Below are 17052 nucleotides of genomic sequence, written 5' to 3' on the forward strand. Positions count from 1 at the left end.
ATTAGTGGCTGAGAAATAGCCCGGACAAGAATTGCACTATATGTACAGTTAATGGAAAATTTCAAAGGGCCATAACTCTGTGAAAAATCATCCGACCAGAACCCGCTGATAATATGCACATCTCCTCTTGGTAGTGAAGCTTCCCATAAAGTTTCATTGAATTCCGGTCATTAGTTACTGAGAAATAGCCCGGACAAAAATTGTGCACAAACGGACACACAGACTCACGGACACACGGACGGACAGACGAAACGATGACTATATGCTCCCCCCAAAATAAATTTTGGGGTAGCATAACAAGTAATAACATTCAACAGAGTCATTATAAATACCAGAGTATTATTGATTCCATCAAACTAACCGATATATTTTAATTAAATAAAACTAGACCGGTATGGCGAAGCTCACGGAATACGGACAAAACCCCTCCCGTCATTTTCATAGGGGGCGGACAAAACCCCTCCCATGAAAAAAACGGGGGCGGGACAGAATTTCTTTCTTTTTTTCATAAAATTACTTGCAATTGGTACATAACTGTCCTTTTTATCTATTGATGTTTGATTTTATTAGAATTTCTTTCTTTTTTTCATAAAATTACTTGCAATTGGTACATAACTGTCATTTTTATCTATTGATGTTTGATTTTATTATTATCAATATCTTATTATTGTTTTTATGTCATTAAATAATTAATTATGTTTTTCTGTTTTATTAAGATTGTTTTTATTCATTAAAACAGTCATATTTGTAAAAAGTGTATAAATAAATAATAATGATATTGGATACATTATTTTTGGAAATAATCCAATGTTTTTTATTTGATAAGTTATGCAAGATTTCGAAATTTTCATAATTCATTTATTTTTAAATGGGAAATATATTAATAAAATATTAGTCACATAATCAGTCAACAAAGTAACAACACCCAAAAACAACCTTTTTCACACCACTAAAGGTTCATTAACGATATACAGATAATCTGTCAGGCATTCAGAGCTGATGAGGGTACTGATTATCTAGTGGTAGATAAGGCTGTTACTGATAGGGGTTGCTTAGAGATAAGGCTGTAGTACGGAATGAGTTAACATACCGGTACTGTATGATTGAAGTGGACTTGAATTGAGTACAATTTTTGTAAAAAAAAAAAATTACATTTCCAAACATTTTTAGTAGGACCATACTAGCGGTTTTATAGTGGATTTAATAAATCATGAAGTACTCGAGTATAAGTAGCATTTTAAAAATTATAACAGAAAATGGTGTGAATTACTGTATTTGAAATGAATACTGATATTTTCAGATTTTAATATGTTTCAATACACAACATTGCAAAACACAACTTCTATCACTAATCCTTCAATGAGAGAAAATCCAACAACTTAATGGATAATAAGAATTAAAATAATATTTGTTTTAATGAAACACTTATTTTTACAGGCAGTTAATTAAAAATAATAATCAAAATATCAGGTGAACAAAAATGGAATTTTTTAATACAGGTATAACCAGGTATTAGAATTGCCCAGTCCAACATAATATTTGTCAATGTGTGTAACTGAAGTCTTTGTTTATCTGTTTTGACACTTTGATTAATCTGTTTTGACACTTTGATAAAGCCTCATCAGGGGTGTGAATGCTTGGTTGTAATACTCATTAATGGCAGGCTCCCAACCAGATTAAATTTCCTTTCTTCAATTAAGGTTTTCTCATCAATTAAAACATTATATTTTATTACATTAATTATCCTATCTAACATGAATAAATAAGTAATTGTGATAATGTAAAATTCTAAGAATTTAATGAAACTAATTAATCGACTTCAATATTTGACAAGTACTAAATTAAATAATAAAATAATAACCTATCTATCTATGTATACTGCCAAGCAACCTTCGAGCATTATAGGCAGATGGATATTATCGAGTCCGTTTCTTGGGATGAACCAGTACTTGGTGTCTATGGAGGAGATAATGAGAACGCTCCCCGAGTAGAGAGCAACCCACGAACTCCCGATCGCTAGACGGACCTTATAATATTATTTAAAACAAATGCACAAATATTATACAAAATACTTAATTTATTTCAATTTTATATGGTGTAACACAGTTTATAGAAAAATACATTGGTTGAATTGCATTTGACAAAAATCACAATGTCATCTTTCATTTACATACTACTGTTATTATTTTCACGTCAAAATTGTGCTGCAAAGTCAAAATTATAACCCCAAAACATCTGCTCACAACTTATTTTCGAATATATCTTTATGATAAAAGCAAATGACAATAAAATCTCATATAAAAATATGGGGGTGAATTGTCTTGGGGATGAATTGTCTTTGGGGGTGAAATGTTCAAGGAAATCAAATTCTGGGGATGAATTGTCCAGGGGATGAATTGTCTGACACCCGTTCAGCAGAATGCATGTGCTTAAAAGAGTGATCTCAACAACTTTGAACAAACAAATAATTTATGCATATTGCAGCACATTAAAACTACAATGTGCCATTGTAATATTTAATGATACAAATAAATGATAACGTTTGGTTACATTGCCATTTATTTTGCATTCCATACTATTTTTTCTATTCAAACGATAACGCAATTTGTGACGTATGCCACATGACGAAATTACTATAAGGAAACACGCCAGTTTAAACTAGACCATCTTGATTATAAGGACAACAATTATATCATGATTATTTCATTAATGATTATTTCATTAATAAAAAAATATTCGAAAAAGTTAAATAAATAGGCATCAAACCGGTCCAAAATATTGTTTTTCTGAGAGCCTATTAGTTATGCCTATGTAATGTAAACTTTAAGAATGCATGTAATCGCTCTTACCATTAATTTAATTTTGTAAATCATGTTTCTTTTAAGAATGGTTATCAATCGATACAAAGGTTTCGAAAACATATGTTGTTCAAATGAAAAAAAGAATAATAATTGGAAGAAGAGGAAATGTAAGTGCATATCCTTTTTATTGTTATAAACATTTGTATCCAGAAAGTTTCATGTTGATACGCAGAAAACTGAAAGACAAGTTTGTGACCCAAAGTACACACACACACAGCGTAACAGACCAACCGACTCCAGTATACGCCCAATAACTTTCTTTACGGAGTATGTTAATCACTTACATAGTGACTATATTTATCATTTGTTGTGTAAAATCTATAAATAACAATGTGACTAAAACGCCGTTAAATACTACAAATAACAAGGGCTGTTTGTAAAACATGCATGCCCCCCATATGGGCTCTCCGTTGTAGTGACAGCCATTGTGTGAATATATTTTTTGTCACTGTGATCTTGACCTTTAACCTAGTGACCTGAAAATCAATAGGGGTCATCTGCCAGTCATGATCAATCTACCTATGAAGTTTCATGATAATAGCCATAAGCGTTCTTGAGTTATCATTCGGAAACCATTTTACTATTTCGGGTCACCTCGACCTGCAAATCAATAGGGGTCATCTGCGAGTCATGATCAATCTACCTATCAAGTTTCATGATCCCAGGAATAGGCATTCTTCAGTTATCACCCGGAAACCATTTTACTATATCGGGTCACCGTGAACTTGACCTTTGACCTTGTGACCTCAAAAATAGGGGTCATCTGCGAGTCATGATCAATGTACCTATGAAGTTTCATGATCCTAGGCATAAGCGTTCTTGAGTTATCATCTGGAAACCATTTTACTATTTCGGGTCACCATGACCTTGACCTTTGACCTAGTGACCTCAAAATCAATAGGGGTAATCTGCGAGTTATGATCAATGTACCTCTGAAGTTTCATGATCGTAGCCATTAGCGTTCTTGAGTTATCATCCGGAAACCATTTTACTATTTCAGGTCACCGTGACCTTGACTTTTGATATTGTGACCTGAAAATCAATAGGGGTCAACTGCGAGTCATGGTCAATCTACCTATCAAGTTTCATGATCCTAGGCATAAGCATTCTTGAGTTATCATCCGGAAACCATTTTACTATTTCGGGTCACCGTGACCTTGACCTTTGACCTAGTGACCTGAAAATCAAGAGGGGTCATCTGCCAGCCATTATCAATCTACCTACGAATTTTCATGATCCTAGGCATAAGCGTTCTTGAGTTATTATCCGGAAAACATTTTATTATTTCAGGTTACCGTGACCTTGACCTTTGATAAAGTGACCTGAAAATCAATAGGGGTCAACTGCGAGTCATGATCAATCTACATATCAAGTTTCTTGATCCTAGGCATAAGCGTTCTTGAGTTATCATCCGGAAACCATTTTACTTTTTTGGGTCACCGTGACCTTGACCTTTGACCTAGTGACCTGAAAATCAATAGGGGTCATCTGCCAGCCATTATCAATCAACCAACGAAGTTTCATGATCCTAGGCATAAGCGTTCTTGAGTTATCATCCGGAAACCATTTTACTATTTCGGGTCACTGTGACCTTCACCTTTGACCTAGTGACCTGAAAATCAATAGGGGTCATCTGCGAGTCATGATCAATCTACCTATCAAGTTACATGATCTTAGGCCTAAGCGTTCTTGAGTTATTATCCGGAAACCAACTGGTGGACGGACCGACAGACCGACCGACCGACATGTGCAAAGCAATATACCCCCTCTTCTTCGAAGGGGGGCATAACAACAATAACACAAACAAGACTACATGTCTCTGTACATATCTGATTACCATAGCAATCCAGCCTTTCACATATTTATAGCATGGGAGCCAATCGTCTTTAACAATTATATATTAAGGACATAATTATTCGTAATAAGAGTAAATCTTTCCTAAAGCATACATACTAAACATAAACATACATCATTAGTGTGTTTTCGTTAACATGACGTCATTAACATGTCCTGTTTTTAATAACCATAAAATTGATAATTTCATGATTTTGTTTTTGCAAAAATTAAGAAGTTGTAGGCTCTTTAGAAACAGTGTCAGGAGGCAGAATATTGTTCCATTTCAACTTGAAACTTCTGCTTCAAACTCGAAAGTCTCATGTAGTCTGGCAACTAGAAACTGCTTGTCTTGGCCCTCCTGTCAATGACACAAGCAAGGTGAACAGCAAAATTGCAAAATGTCATAGCAAAAGATATGTATGGAACTATCTAGGCATCAAATGAAATAGCATGTTCACTTAAATGGACTTGAGCTTAGCCTACCATAAAAACATGAGAGTAGCAAGCTTTAAGTCATATAAGTGAACTTGAGGGTTACCAACAATAGGTCATATAATAAGTGAACATCACCAAAGCAAACCATACTTTAGTTAAGATGACATTACTTATAGCCTACTATAGGTCATTTTAATTTACATGAGAAGAGTGTAAGTGTACATGTGATGAGCCAACCATTTCATTCAAGTTAACAGCATAGCCTACCAAAGGTCATTAAAGTGAATAATCAACTATAGGGTTTTTAAGTGTACATGAGCATAGCCAATCATTTGTCATTGAAATAAAATTTGACTTGGCAAAACATAAATGGTTTAAGTGAACATGAGCATATCCAACCATAGGTTATTTAAGTGAACATGGGCATAGCCAACCATAGGTTGTTTAACTGAACATGGGCATATCCAATCATCGGTTATTTAACTGAACATCAGCATATCCAACCATAGGCTGTTTAACTGAACATAAGCATATCCAACCATAGGTTATTTAAGTGAACATGAGCATATCCAACCATAGGTTATTTAACTGAACATAAGCATATCCAACCATAGGTTATTTAAGTGAACCTGAGCATATCCAACCATAGGTTGTTTAAGTGAACATGAGCATATCCAACCATAGGTTATTTAACTGAACATGAGCATATCCAACCATAGGTTATTTAACTGAACATGAGCATATCCTACCAAAGGTAATTCAAGTAAACATGAGCATAGACACCCATTGGTCAATTAAATCTACTTGTCCATACCCCAAAAGAAAGGTATTTTCAGCTTAAATCAGCATATCTGACCACATGTCATTTTGAGTGTACATGAGCATAGCTTACCATAGATCATTAAAGTGAACTTTGGCATAGCCAACCAAAGGTTATTTTAGTGAACAATAGCCTAGCCAGCCATAGTTCAATTGTAAATGATCAAACCAACAATATGTTATTAGCAGTTATATGTACATGGCAACCCAGCAATAGTTTTTATCAGTGATCATGAGCATAGCCAACAATGAGGTTTGCATCATCAACCATATGTGATGCCCCTTCCAAACACATAAAAGACAAAAAGGATCACAATCCTGATTCTTTCATATATATCACAATAATACTTGTGTTTGTCTTCAGAGTTCCACTTCTTCTACTTACTTCTATAATGTGAATAACAGGCTCAAGATCATGCAGGCATAGGATGCTCATATCAATAAGCCATTGGTAAGGAATACCTTTGTATACAATTAGGAACTGTGCCTTATCATGAGGTTTGGGCTTGTACAGGTGACACAGGGAAAAAGGGAAATTGATTGCTTGGTAGGATGTGCTGGATTCACCATTCGCTGGATTCAATTGTTGAAATATTCTTCATAAACAATCAAGATGTGGTTATTTAAACTTTTAAATTGTGATGTGTTTAATGTAAATATATTTTAAAATTTTCATTAACTTAATTATAAACAAACAAAAAATAATTCTATATCTTTTAAATTCCTTTGACTTGTATCTATATAAGTACATGCTGACAGGAGTGTTAAAATACAAAAATAAATACAAAGCTTAATCAATTATGATAACATATAAAGATAAAAAAAAATAACTATTCAACTTGAGCAAATTATTATTTTTTTACCAGGATTTACAAAATACATAATTAAAAAAGGTTGCCACAATACATTGCATGTATGCAAGATTAAACCACCTCCTATTACACTACATACGTAGTAACACCTAGCCCTTAAGCCATCCTTAAAAATTCTTTTGTTTGGCATAACCCGACCGACCCACTAAAATTGGCACGACTGAATTTGTTGTGTGTTACTTTCCAAACCTTTCCACTTTTTGACGATGCGAACAGCATCGTCCAAGGTATCATAACCATCTTTTTTTCACAATGGCGACCTATGTAAAAGACCGAGATAACTCGATTTTTCAGTTACTTCCCTTTTGCATTCGCCAGTGCGTAGGAGATTGCTCGTCATTGATAACATTCTCCTAGCAGAGTTGTCGTTCGTGTTTCAACATTCAACAATGGCCGCCACCATGAGAGTCTCGATTCAAAACTTTCTTCCTGCATAAATTGGCTTGTTTAGAAGCTGTCATTTAGGATATATGAATTATTTATTCACCAAATCTCCGCTTATGACAACAATAGTTGGAATTCGAAGGATATATACTCGATGTGAATGAAGGACTTTCTGGAATGTAACAGCCTGACACGGCAAAACTGGCATACTGGTATTTTTAGTTATCAATATAAGTCACATTGTGCTTTATAAATTGTATTCGAGCATTTTGCGACTTATTGAATGACTATGATACCCGATATCAACATTTCATCGGGGATTTGCAGATCACCAAGCTGTCCTGAAACTCAACATTGATTTCAAACTCTTTACTGGTTTGTATACTCTTTCTTAGTGTTAGTACTTTTTATCATTTTAAAGTTAAATGAACTGTGTCACAGTAAAAGAGACATTAAGGCGAGTGTGGCCAGTTTGGATCTAGATCAGCCTGCAGTCGCTTGAAAGCTGTTTGCTTAAAAGCGTTTTTCTGACAATAACAAATAATTTAATTGGATACTGATTTGACTGCGCTTTTCCTGTGACCTGGCTCAAATAATAGAATTGTCATTTATCAAATTTTTTATTTCGAACATTAATCAATTGTTTTTCTTGTCCCTCGGGATCAATGACTCCAGCACTTTCCTGTTGAGAATTGAATACTGCTAAAGGCGATGCTAGGGGGTGTGAGAGATGTTTATCGCTCGATTGTTCATTGTCGGCTCGGGTACTACGTACATGTACCCCGGGTACTCTTAAGTATACTTACATGTATCCCGGGTACGGTAAATATACTAAAATGTACCCGGGAAATTTAACCCTAAATCAGTCGTTGTCGACTATTTTTTTGTAATAATAATATATACACATCAGGGCTTAACACTAACTTTTTTTTCAACTAGCCCGTTCGGGCTAGTAAATGCAGAACCTACTAGCCCTGACCAATCTTTCATGTGCCCTGACCCAAGTATTATAAAATCCTTTATATTTATCATTCAACTTGTATTTTCTTGTGCTTGGAGATGCGCAATTATGATTAAATCATTCTTATTAGCTTGCCTTACTAATGCTATTGAATTCAATATTCATCTATTTAAGACATCTATTTGTAATCTTCACGCCATTTCTGGAGAAATGTTCTTGTTTTTTTATTTCCTCATACTTTCTCTTACTTTCCTCCTTCCCTTTTCTTTTCGTATCCGAGGAACCCCCATCCCCACCCGTAAAGCCAAACTTAAACAACGACATGAACGTTAAAGCCTTTTTTACATAGATTGCCGGGTTACCGTCTTACAAGAAATGGTAAGTGAATCTTAGCAAAATAACGTGTTACGGTAGTTGTAACAATTGTACAGGGTTAACTCTCTACTAAAAGCCGGGATCGACCATTAATATTAGTTTTGCTTATTGAATTGCGTAAAAAATATTGTCAAAACACTTCTAACCTAAATAAAGTCTCTATCTTCCTCTAAATGGATTTATTAATCGTCTAAAGGATGGAATATTTTTTCCATAATGACATCAAATTATAATTATTTAAAATTGATAAATTACTATTAATTTTATAGTTACTTTGTGTTAATGTCGAGTTTTATACCTTCAATCATTCCGGATGATCCTGGGCGATCCCGGCTTTTAGTTTCAAACGTATTTTCATTGAGAAAACACGTCACTTCGAGGAAACCAATCAAAAACCGTGTCTAGCGGCATTCCGTTTAAAAATAGGTACTGACGTGTTTTACCAGGAAAACCGCCGGGGATTTTCTGAATTGTCGGCCTCTTTTTGATTGCAATCAGGGGGTTCCGAATCTATTTCGAGATACGATCCGTTTGTTGTCTCCGAACTCACTCTGGGATTTAATTGTCATCTGATCGTACTGTATTAAGATTTTTGCATCTTTGAAAAGCTTATTTAAAACGCAGTTTATTGATATAGAACATATAATCCCGCCCAAAATACTCACGACCGGTCGGGCATGTTCCTGGGACATTGGCTAGCCCGGACCAAGGTACGGGCAGTGAATGTTGCTCGGACGTGCCTTAGTGTTAAGCCCTGCACATTTATGTCAATTTTCTGTAGAATGGCCTCTATATTATCGGAACACATACTCAAAAAGCATGTTGATGCAGTGTTTTTTTAAGAGAAGTGTGTTTAAGATAATCGGTTGCGCGTTTTACGACATCGGATTTTGGGCGCGAATACAACTCGGGTACAGTCTAATATGGACCGAGTACAATTACGTTTATTTACCGTACCTGCGGTACATGTAAGTATACTTAGAGTACCCAGGGTACATGTAAGTATACTTAAGAGTACCCGGGGTACATGTAAGTAGTACCAGAGCCGACAATGTCCAATCGAGCTCCATTATCCCTCATGAACCGACTCAAAAAACCGAGTCGGCAATATTTGACTTAATTTTTGGTTTGGTTGCTCTCGAGGGATCGAAAATTTCAGAATCTTCCTAAAAGCCCTACGGGTTTGATCCCCAGAAGCGACATTGAAAACTAGCATACCTTGTTATCTAAAAGGCTGCTAAACCTGATATACAATGATAATGTGAATTCCCCTCACATGATGTTCATCAGTCATATTATATAAAAACATACAGCAGTAGTAAACAACTGGACAATAATTAATGAACGCATCTTTCATTTGTCTTTGACACTTTGATTTTGACATGGCCTAGATTTAAATATGTGACTGGACTTTACCAGCACTCTTGTAACAGAGCTAAAGTTTAAATGTACCATTGAAGATAACCTAAATCCAGATTTGCTATTATAGACGTGTGGAAAGTTTTAAGGGTGTGACAAGTAAGCAAAAATTGGTCATTACCCAGAGGCCACAACTGATCTATGACTGTATTAAAACAAGAAAAATCAGTGCCTGATTTAGATTTCCTTAGATAGTTCGATAAAAACTAATTTCATAAGCCTGGTAACAGATAACGGTAATGCTACCAATGTGTCACACCAGGGCCTTGAATTTGAAATCTAGGACATGCATGGTCATTTCTTCATGAAATCAGGACACAAAATTGTAGTTTAAGTCCTTAATTGACCTGGCTATAGTTCTTAGATTATTATAAGCTCAATCAGTATATTTATATCATTATTTATGCTTTGTGTATTGTAAACATATACACAATCATGCAGTTACATGATAGCAAAAAATAATATCAAAGCTACCCATACTATAAAGGTCATTGACAAAGCCTATGGTCAAAATGTGAACACATTGAGTGTAATCGCCCTCTCGTGCCAGCAAAAACAACACGTTGACAGGTTGTCATTTTTGACAGTTCTACTTTCACTTTCATTTTGTGATATCAAACTATTAACAAATATGTGGCTGAGAAAAATATCGCCATTGCTTTTTATGCCCCCGGTAGGGTGGCCTATATCAGTTGAACTGTCAGTCAGTCAGTGTGTCAGTCTGTCCGTCCGTCCGTCCGAAAACTTTAATGGCCATAACTTTTTTAATATTGAACATAGCAACTTGATATTTGGCATACATGTGCATCTCATGGAGCTGCACATTTTCAGTTGTGAAAGGTGAAGGTCATCCTTCAAGGTCAAATGTCAAATATAAAGCGTCTGTCTGTCTGTCCAAAAACTTTAACATTGGCCATAACTTTTTCAACATTGGCGTGCATGCGTATCTCATAGAGCTGCACATATTGATTGATGAAAGGTCAAGGTCATCCTTCAAGGTCAAGGTGAAAGTTTGCAATATTGAAGATAGCAACTCCATATTCGACATGCATGTGTATGTCATGGAGCTGCACATTTTGAGTGGTGAAAGGTCAAGGTCATCCTTCAAGGTCAAAGGTAAAATATATGGCTTCAAAGCTGCGCAGCAGGGGGCATTGTGTTTACAAACACAGCTCTTGTTTAATATATTTTCTGCACATTTCTTCAAAAAACTTACATCAATACACGATTTTCTTCGTTAATTCAATCATTCCTGACAGACTTGTGTACATATTTCGCTTACATTTTGACGCGCGTAGGTAGGACCGCATTACCGCTTCCGAAATGTGTATTCATACTATTGCCTTCGAGGAACTTATCTGATGTTTGACGGAAAGGGCCGAAAATGTGCGAGTGTGGGTCAAGTTCCCCACAGGTACTACTTTCCCGTTCCCCCATTTTTTTTTCCGTACCTAAAATTTTTCGTACCCAATTTTTTTTCGTACCAAATTTTTTTCGGTCCCAATTTTTTTGTTCCCAAATATTTTTTCGTACCCAAATTTGTTTTCATACCCAAATTTTTTCCGCAAAATTTTTGTACCAAATTTTTTTTCCGTACCAACATACACAATTGTGGTGATGTAGATAAACTTAACTTGATGCTTTTATATCTATCCTCTCAAAAGCATCGTCACACCAGTACTGTCAGTACTTTATCCTTTCCGGTTATTTGCGTCATTTAATTCAATGCTCTTTCAAGGATATCAAGAATACCGTAGCTATGAAAAAAGCGCGTACCGGTATTTATTTGAGTCGCCTATTTATTTGACATATGCATATGCGATTAATTAGACTTTAAATACAATTAAACCGCTCCTGATTTTCTCGTATCCCTTTAATTAAATTTTTTATACGCTGCTGTCGTTCAGGATAGTTTGGGAGTAAAAAACAAATTAATTATCACCGTTCAATTCCATTCGGCAATCGGCAGAGATGTGTAATATTATCGCCATATAACTAATTATTTAATTATCACTCTTTAATTCAGTTCGGTAAATATTCGGTAGAAAGATAAACAGTGGTCAGCTTAGAAATATTTATTGACGGGTATTGTCAAGTTTTTGTTTCATTTGCTTATCTCTTTATACGACTTTCCGACCGGTCGCTATTTTGGAGGCAGACGGCGATATTAAATGTGTATTCAAATTATACAACATCTGCGCATGAATGACCCAATATTATCCGATAGCTCCACCCGTTCTCACGTTTCATTCGACAAGGTAATGTCATGTGTAAGCGAGCTCAATGCTGATTGGCCAGCTACCATGTGCACTTCATTAACAATAAGGCTAAGCAATGTCTAATCGGTTACAGACCGGGTTTCGTTAACTGTTCGAATTGCGAACACTTTCATTGAAACAAAGAGACAAATATAGACAAGAGTTCCGCGGTCGGAGATGACCGCATTGAAGCCGGATTTTTTATTTAAATGACAGGAAAGTACCTTTCGTGTTTTTGTCAATGCAATACTTAAATTACTGAAATATTGTTCAAAGGTCAAAATGAAATGTAAGTACTTTTCAAGGCATGAGCAAACCTTGTGTTATGTTTTGAATGCATGCATATACATGAACAACAATAACATTTAAGGTCACAAATATGAACTTGAATTAACATTTTTACCTACCAAAGTTATAAGAACTTTAACATTTTTACATTCAAGGTCACAGTGACCTTGACCTTAGAATGAATGACCTTGAAATGACCAGTGGTCATCTAAGTGTGCTTGCAAACCTTCGTGTCAAGTTTGAAGACTCTATGTCCAAGCATACCAAAGTTATAACAATTTTAACATTTTAACATTTAAGGTCACAGTGACCTTGACCTTCAAATGAATGACATTGAAATGACCAGTGGTCATCTTCTAGTACTGGCCAATCTTTATTTCAAGTTTGAAGACTCTAGGTACAAGCATACCAAAGTTATAACATGAAATAAGAACTTTAACATTTTTACATTCAAGGTCACAGTGACCTTGACCTTCAAATGAATGACCTTGAAATGTCCAGTGGTTACTTACTAGTTCTGGCCAACCTTCATGTCAAGTTTCAAGACTCTAGGTCCAAGCATACCAAAGTTATGACAACTTTAACATTTTTACATTCAAGGTCACAGTGACCTTGACCTTCAAATGAATGACCTTGAAATGTCCAGTGGTTACTTACTAGTTCTGGCCAACCTTCATGTCAAGTTTCAAGACTCTAGGTCCAAGCATACCAAAGTTATAACAACTTTAACATTTTTATATTGAAGGTCACAGTGACCTTCACCTTCAAATGAATGACCTTGAAATGACCAGTGGTCATCTGTTAATCCTGGCCAACCTTCATGTCAAGTTTGAAGACTCTAGGTCCAAGCATACCAAAGTTATACCATGAAATAAGAACTTTAACATTTTTACATTCAAGGTCACAGTGACCTTGACCTTCAAATGAATGACCTTGAAATGACCAGTGGTTACTAACTAGTTATGGCCAACCTTCATGTCAAGTTTCAAGACTCTAGGTCCAAGCATACCAAAGTTATAACAACTTTAACATTTTTTATATTGAAGGTCACAGTGACCTTGACCTTCAAATGAATGACCTTGAAATGACCAGTGGTCATCTGTTAATCCTGGCCAACCTTCATGTCAAGTTTGAAGACTCTAGGTCCAAGCATACCAAAGTTATACCATGAAATAAGAACTTTAACATTTTTACATTCAAGGTCACAGTGACCTTGACCTTCAAATGAATGACCTTGAAATGACCAGTGGTTACTAACTAGTTATGGCCAACCTTCATGTCAAGTTTCAAGACTCTAGGTCCAAGCATACCAAAGTTATAACAACTTTAACATTTTTTATATTGAAGGTCACAGTGACCTTGACCTTCAAATGAATGACCTTGAAATGACCAGTGGTCATCTGTTAATCCTGGCCAACCTTCATGTCAAGTTTGAAGACTCTAGGTCCAAGCATACCAAAGTTATACCATGAAATAAGAACTTTAACATTTTCGAGCACGCCGCCCGCCCGCCCGCCCGCCCGCCCCCCCCGCCCGCCCGCCCGACAACATCAATCTATAAGCCGAGATTTTTTCGAAAAAAATCCGGCTAAAAACCAGTCCGGATTAAAATGGTGGATGTTTTCAACAAAATTTTACTAGATTTTTGCAATTTAGATTCTTCTTGAGCCAAATTCTCAATAGTTTCGCAAATGACTCAAATGGCGAACGACAGCGCGAGCATTGCGCACGTGTTACTATCGGAATAAATGCTCACTATTACAGAGCTCGCGCTGTCGTTCGCCATTTGCGAAGTATAGCGAATTTGACTCAAGAAAAATAAAATTTGCGAATATTCTTAAATCTCGTTAAATTTCATTGAAAACATCCGCAATTTTAATCCGGAGTGTTTTTTGTAAACTATTTTTCTCTTTGTTTCCATGAACAATTTGAAGCGCATATGGTATCTGGCCAATCGATATTGAGTTCGCTATCGGGCAATATTAGGTCATTCATGCGCAGATAATAGAATACACAATTGATATTGTCTGCCTTCAATATAACGGCCGATGGCAAAAGTCGTATAAAAGGAAAAGAAGCGTAACACGCAATAAATTATTTTTAAGCTGATCACTTTACAAATTTCTACCGACTATCGATCTGAATTAAAGGATGATAATTAAATAATTAGTTAGATGTCGAAGATGTTGCAGCTTTCTGTTCTTGCTTGAAAGTAAAATGTTATAATTACTTTGTTGTTTTTTTGCTCACAAACTATGCTATAGTAAAGTAATATGTCAACCAAATAGTATATTAATTACGTATTTGCTAGGTTACTTGTTTTCATTTTCGGTAGTCAAACGATATGTACATTTTATTTCATGTGCTAAATGCGTACAATTTTTCGGACTGTCGTTTTCGGATAAAGTATTTTTCGTCGATTATATTATATTTTCTAAGTTCTTTATAGAATGGCGCAGAAAAAATCTTTACCAATTTCCTTTCATGAAATTGGAGCTTTATTTGATAATTACCTTTCAGCACGGATTCTAGATTACACGGATAAGAAACGGGACCGTTACGCCAAATATCTTGTTGTGTCTAAGTCACGTGACCGTGTCGTAACTATCGATCTTTTATCGAAGCGCCGAGGTTATAAATTTGATGTACCCACTCACGTATTTTGTTAAATTATAGTTTCATTTCTAGGCCGATTTTGACAAATTATATATCATTAGAAAGCTTACGTAACGTAGTTTTCAGATATGTCAATATATATTAAGTTTTTCTTCTGATTTCGGCAGCCCGGCGAGTTATAACTTTAACTTTTGCAAATAACATACCGTTTTGGAGTTTTAGAATCTAGATTTACGGTTGACATGTTCGTACTTTATACCGATTTGTAGCGTTTATATTTTGAGTTCAGTTTTAAAAATAACATCTTGCTTAGGAGAATAGAATTCTGTATACGATAGAAAAAAAAATTGTTTAAAAACGAAAGTAATTAAGGAATGAAGGCGGGAAAATGTAGCGCGCGTTCCTAACGCACTGAACTGATGCTACGGTCTTGGCGATTATGCTTTTGTTTAGATACCGGCCATTGAATTTCCTTTGCCATGATTATTATATTTTTTATGAAATATATTGAAATATTTTGTTCTAGAGACATATCCATAAAGCTAAGTATTAATGAAGCTTAATAAATTTACGATTTCAGCTCTTGATTATAACACAGAAAGGGTGTTAATTTTATGATGAAACAGCGTATACAAATGTATAGCGGACCCTCTTGATATTTTTCGGCTTTGCATACTTCAAATATAATGGGTGTCAAAACATTCATCGTTTGTTGTTTATTATCAAAAAGGTACTTCTGTAAAATTATATGAAAGGTTATTAACCATAAATTATCAATTAATTAAAATGATTTAAAGATTCTTGAAAATCACGGTCAACTGTCTATGCATGTATATTGAAATATCTTTATAAGTTAACAGAGTTATTAATATATAGAATTCTAAATTAAAACTCTGTATTATTTGTATTTTTCGGAAAGATTATTTAACCCCGTTGTGGTCAAATGAGAATGCTGTTTTTAATTATGTTGTTCCGTACACTACCATACACTCTTTATAGGACTACGAAATGACGGAGTTTTTTTTACCGGTACCCGCTAAATACGTTAAATGTTAAGTATTAGATTTTTTAAATGTTTAAAATGTACATGTATAGGTATTAAGCACTTATAATAATTGTGATTTAGCTGGCTGACATCTATACAGTATTTAGTTTATGGCAATCTGTATGGGCAGATGACTATAAATGTTTTCAATACGCTACATATCTTATAAACGCAAAATTGAGTATTTGGCGTTACATTACTCCAAGAAATGACCACTAATACCACGAGAAGACATGGAGGTATCATAAAAAGTGTAATCTGACCAGACATTGCAACCTGTGGTTAGGGACCAATATACAAGTATAGGTCCCTGCTGTGGCGTATGACACCATAGTGTTATTTAGTATTGGTCGGCACAGTACCTGATCATAACGAGATAATTGGTTTGTGCTGAACACAGGGGCAATAAAACCACAGATCTATCAATAAACAAGATTATTGAGATATCTTTTTTTGAACACCGCGATAAAAATGCTCAAACCATGGACTCTAGATTACACGGATAAGAAACATGGCAACATTCTCAGAATCATCAACGCTATATGTGAAATCACCTAACAATTCGTCTAAAAATAATTTATAAATTTGAGTTGAAGACGATGTACTGTTGTTTAAGTCTGAATAAACTATCTGTCTGCTTGTCTAAATCCAAGCCGTCATCGTCCCGGTGAAAAAAATCTGATTTTCAATAGTTGGACATGATGCCCTGATGTCAAAATACGAAATGACCCGCGTAACACGGACCGTGATTTTCAATAATCTTTAATAAATTGATAATTTAAGGTAAATAACATTTCAAATAATTATACATAATAACCTTGTTGATAATAAACAGCAAACGATGAATGTTTTTGACACCCATTTTATTTCAAGTATGCATGCA

The 17052-nt window shown here is 35.1% G+C and overlaps 1 protein-coding gene across 5 annotated transcripts in view; it reads right to left on the reverse strand.

Annotated features, from left to right (window-relative positions):
• Nucleotides 1-3095: 3095 nt before the first annotated feature.
• The window catches only part of LOC127868401 (transmembrane channel-like protein 7), a 101623-nt gene continuing 87666 nt past the window's right edge, over nt 3096-17052 (reverse strand). For 4 of the 5 annotated variants that reach the window (XM_052410160.1, XM_052410161.1, XM_052410158.1 and 1 more), the window contains one exon: nt 3717-5055. In XM_052410160.1, coding sequence (XP_052266120.1) covers nt 4981-5055 — 75 coding nt within the window. In that variant the 3' untranslated portion in view covers nt 3717-4980. Of the gene's footprint in view, nt 3462-3716; nt 5056-17052 lie in introns of those variants that run through there. The other variant, XR_008044110.1, reaches the window with a different exon arrangement.

Source organism: Dreissena polymorpha, chromosome 2 (genome assembly GCF_020536995.1).
Source record: "Dreissena polymorpha isolate Duluth1 chromosome 2, UMN_Dpol_1.0, whole genome shotgun sequence".
Taxonomy (NCBI): domain Eukaryota; kingdom Metazoa; phylum Mollusca; class Bivalvia; order Myida; family Dreissenidae; genus Dreissena; species Dreissena polymorpha.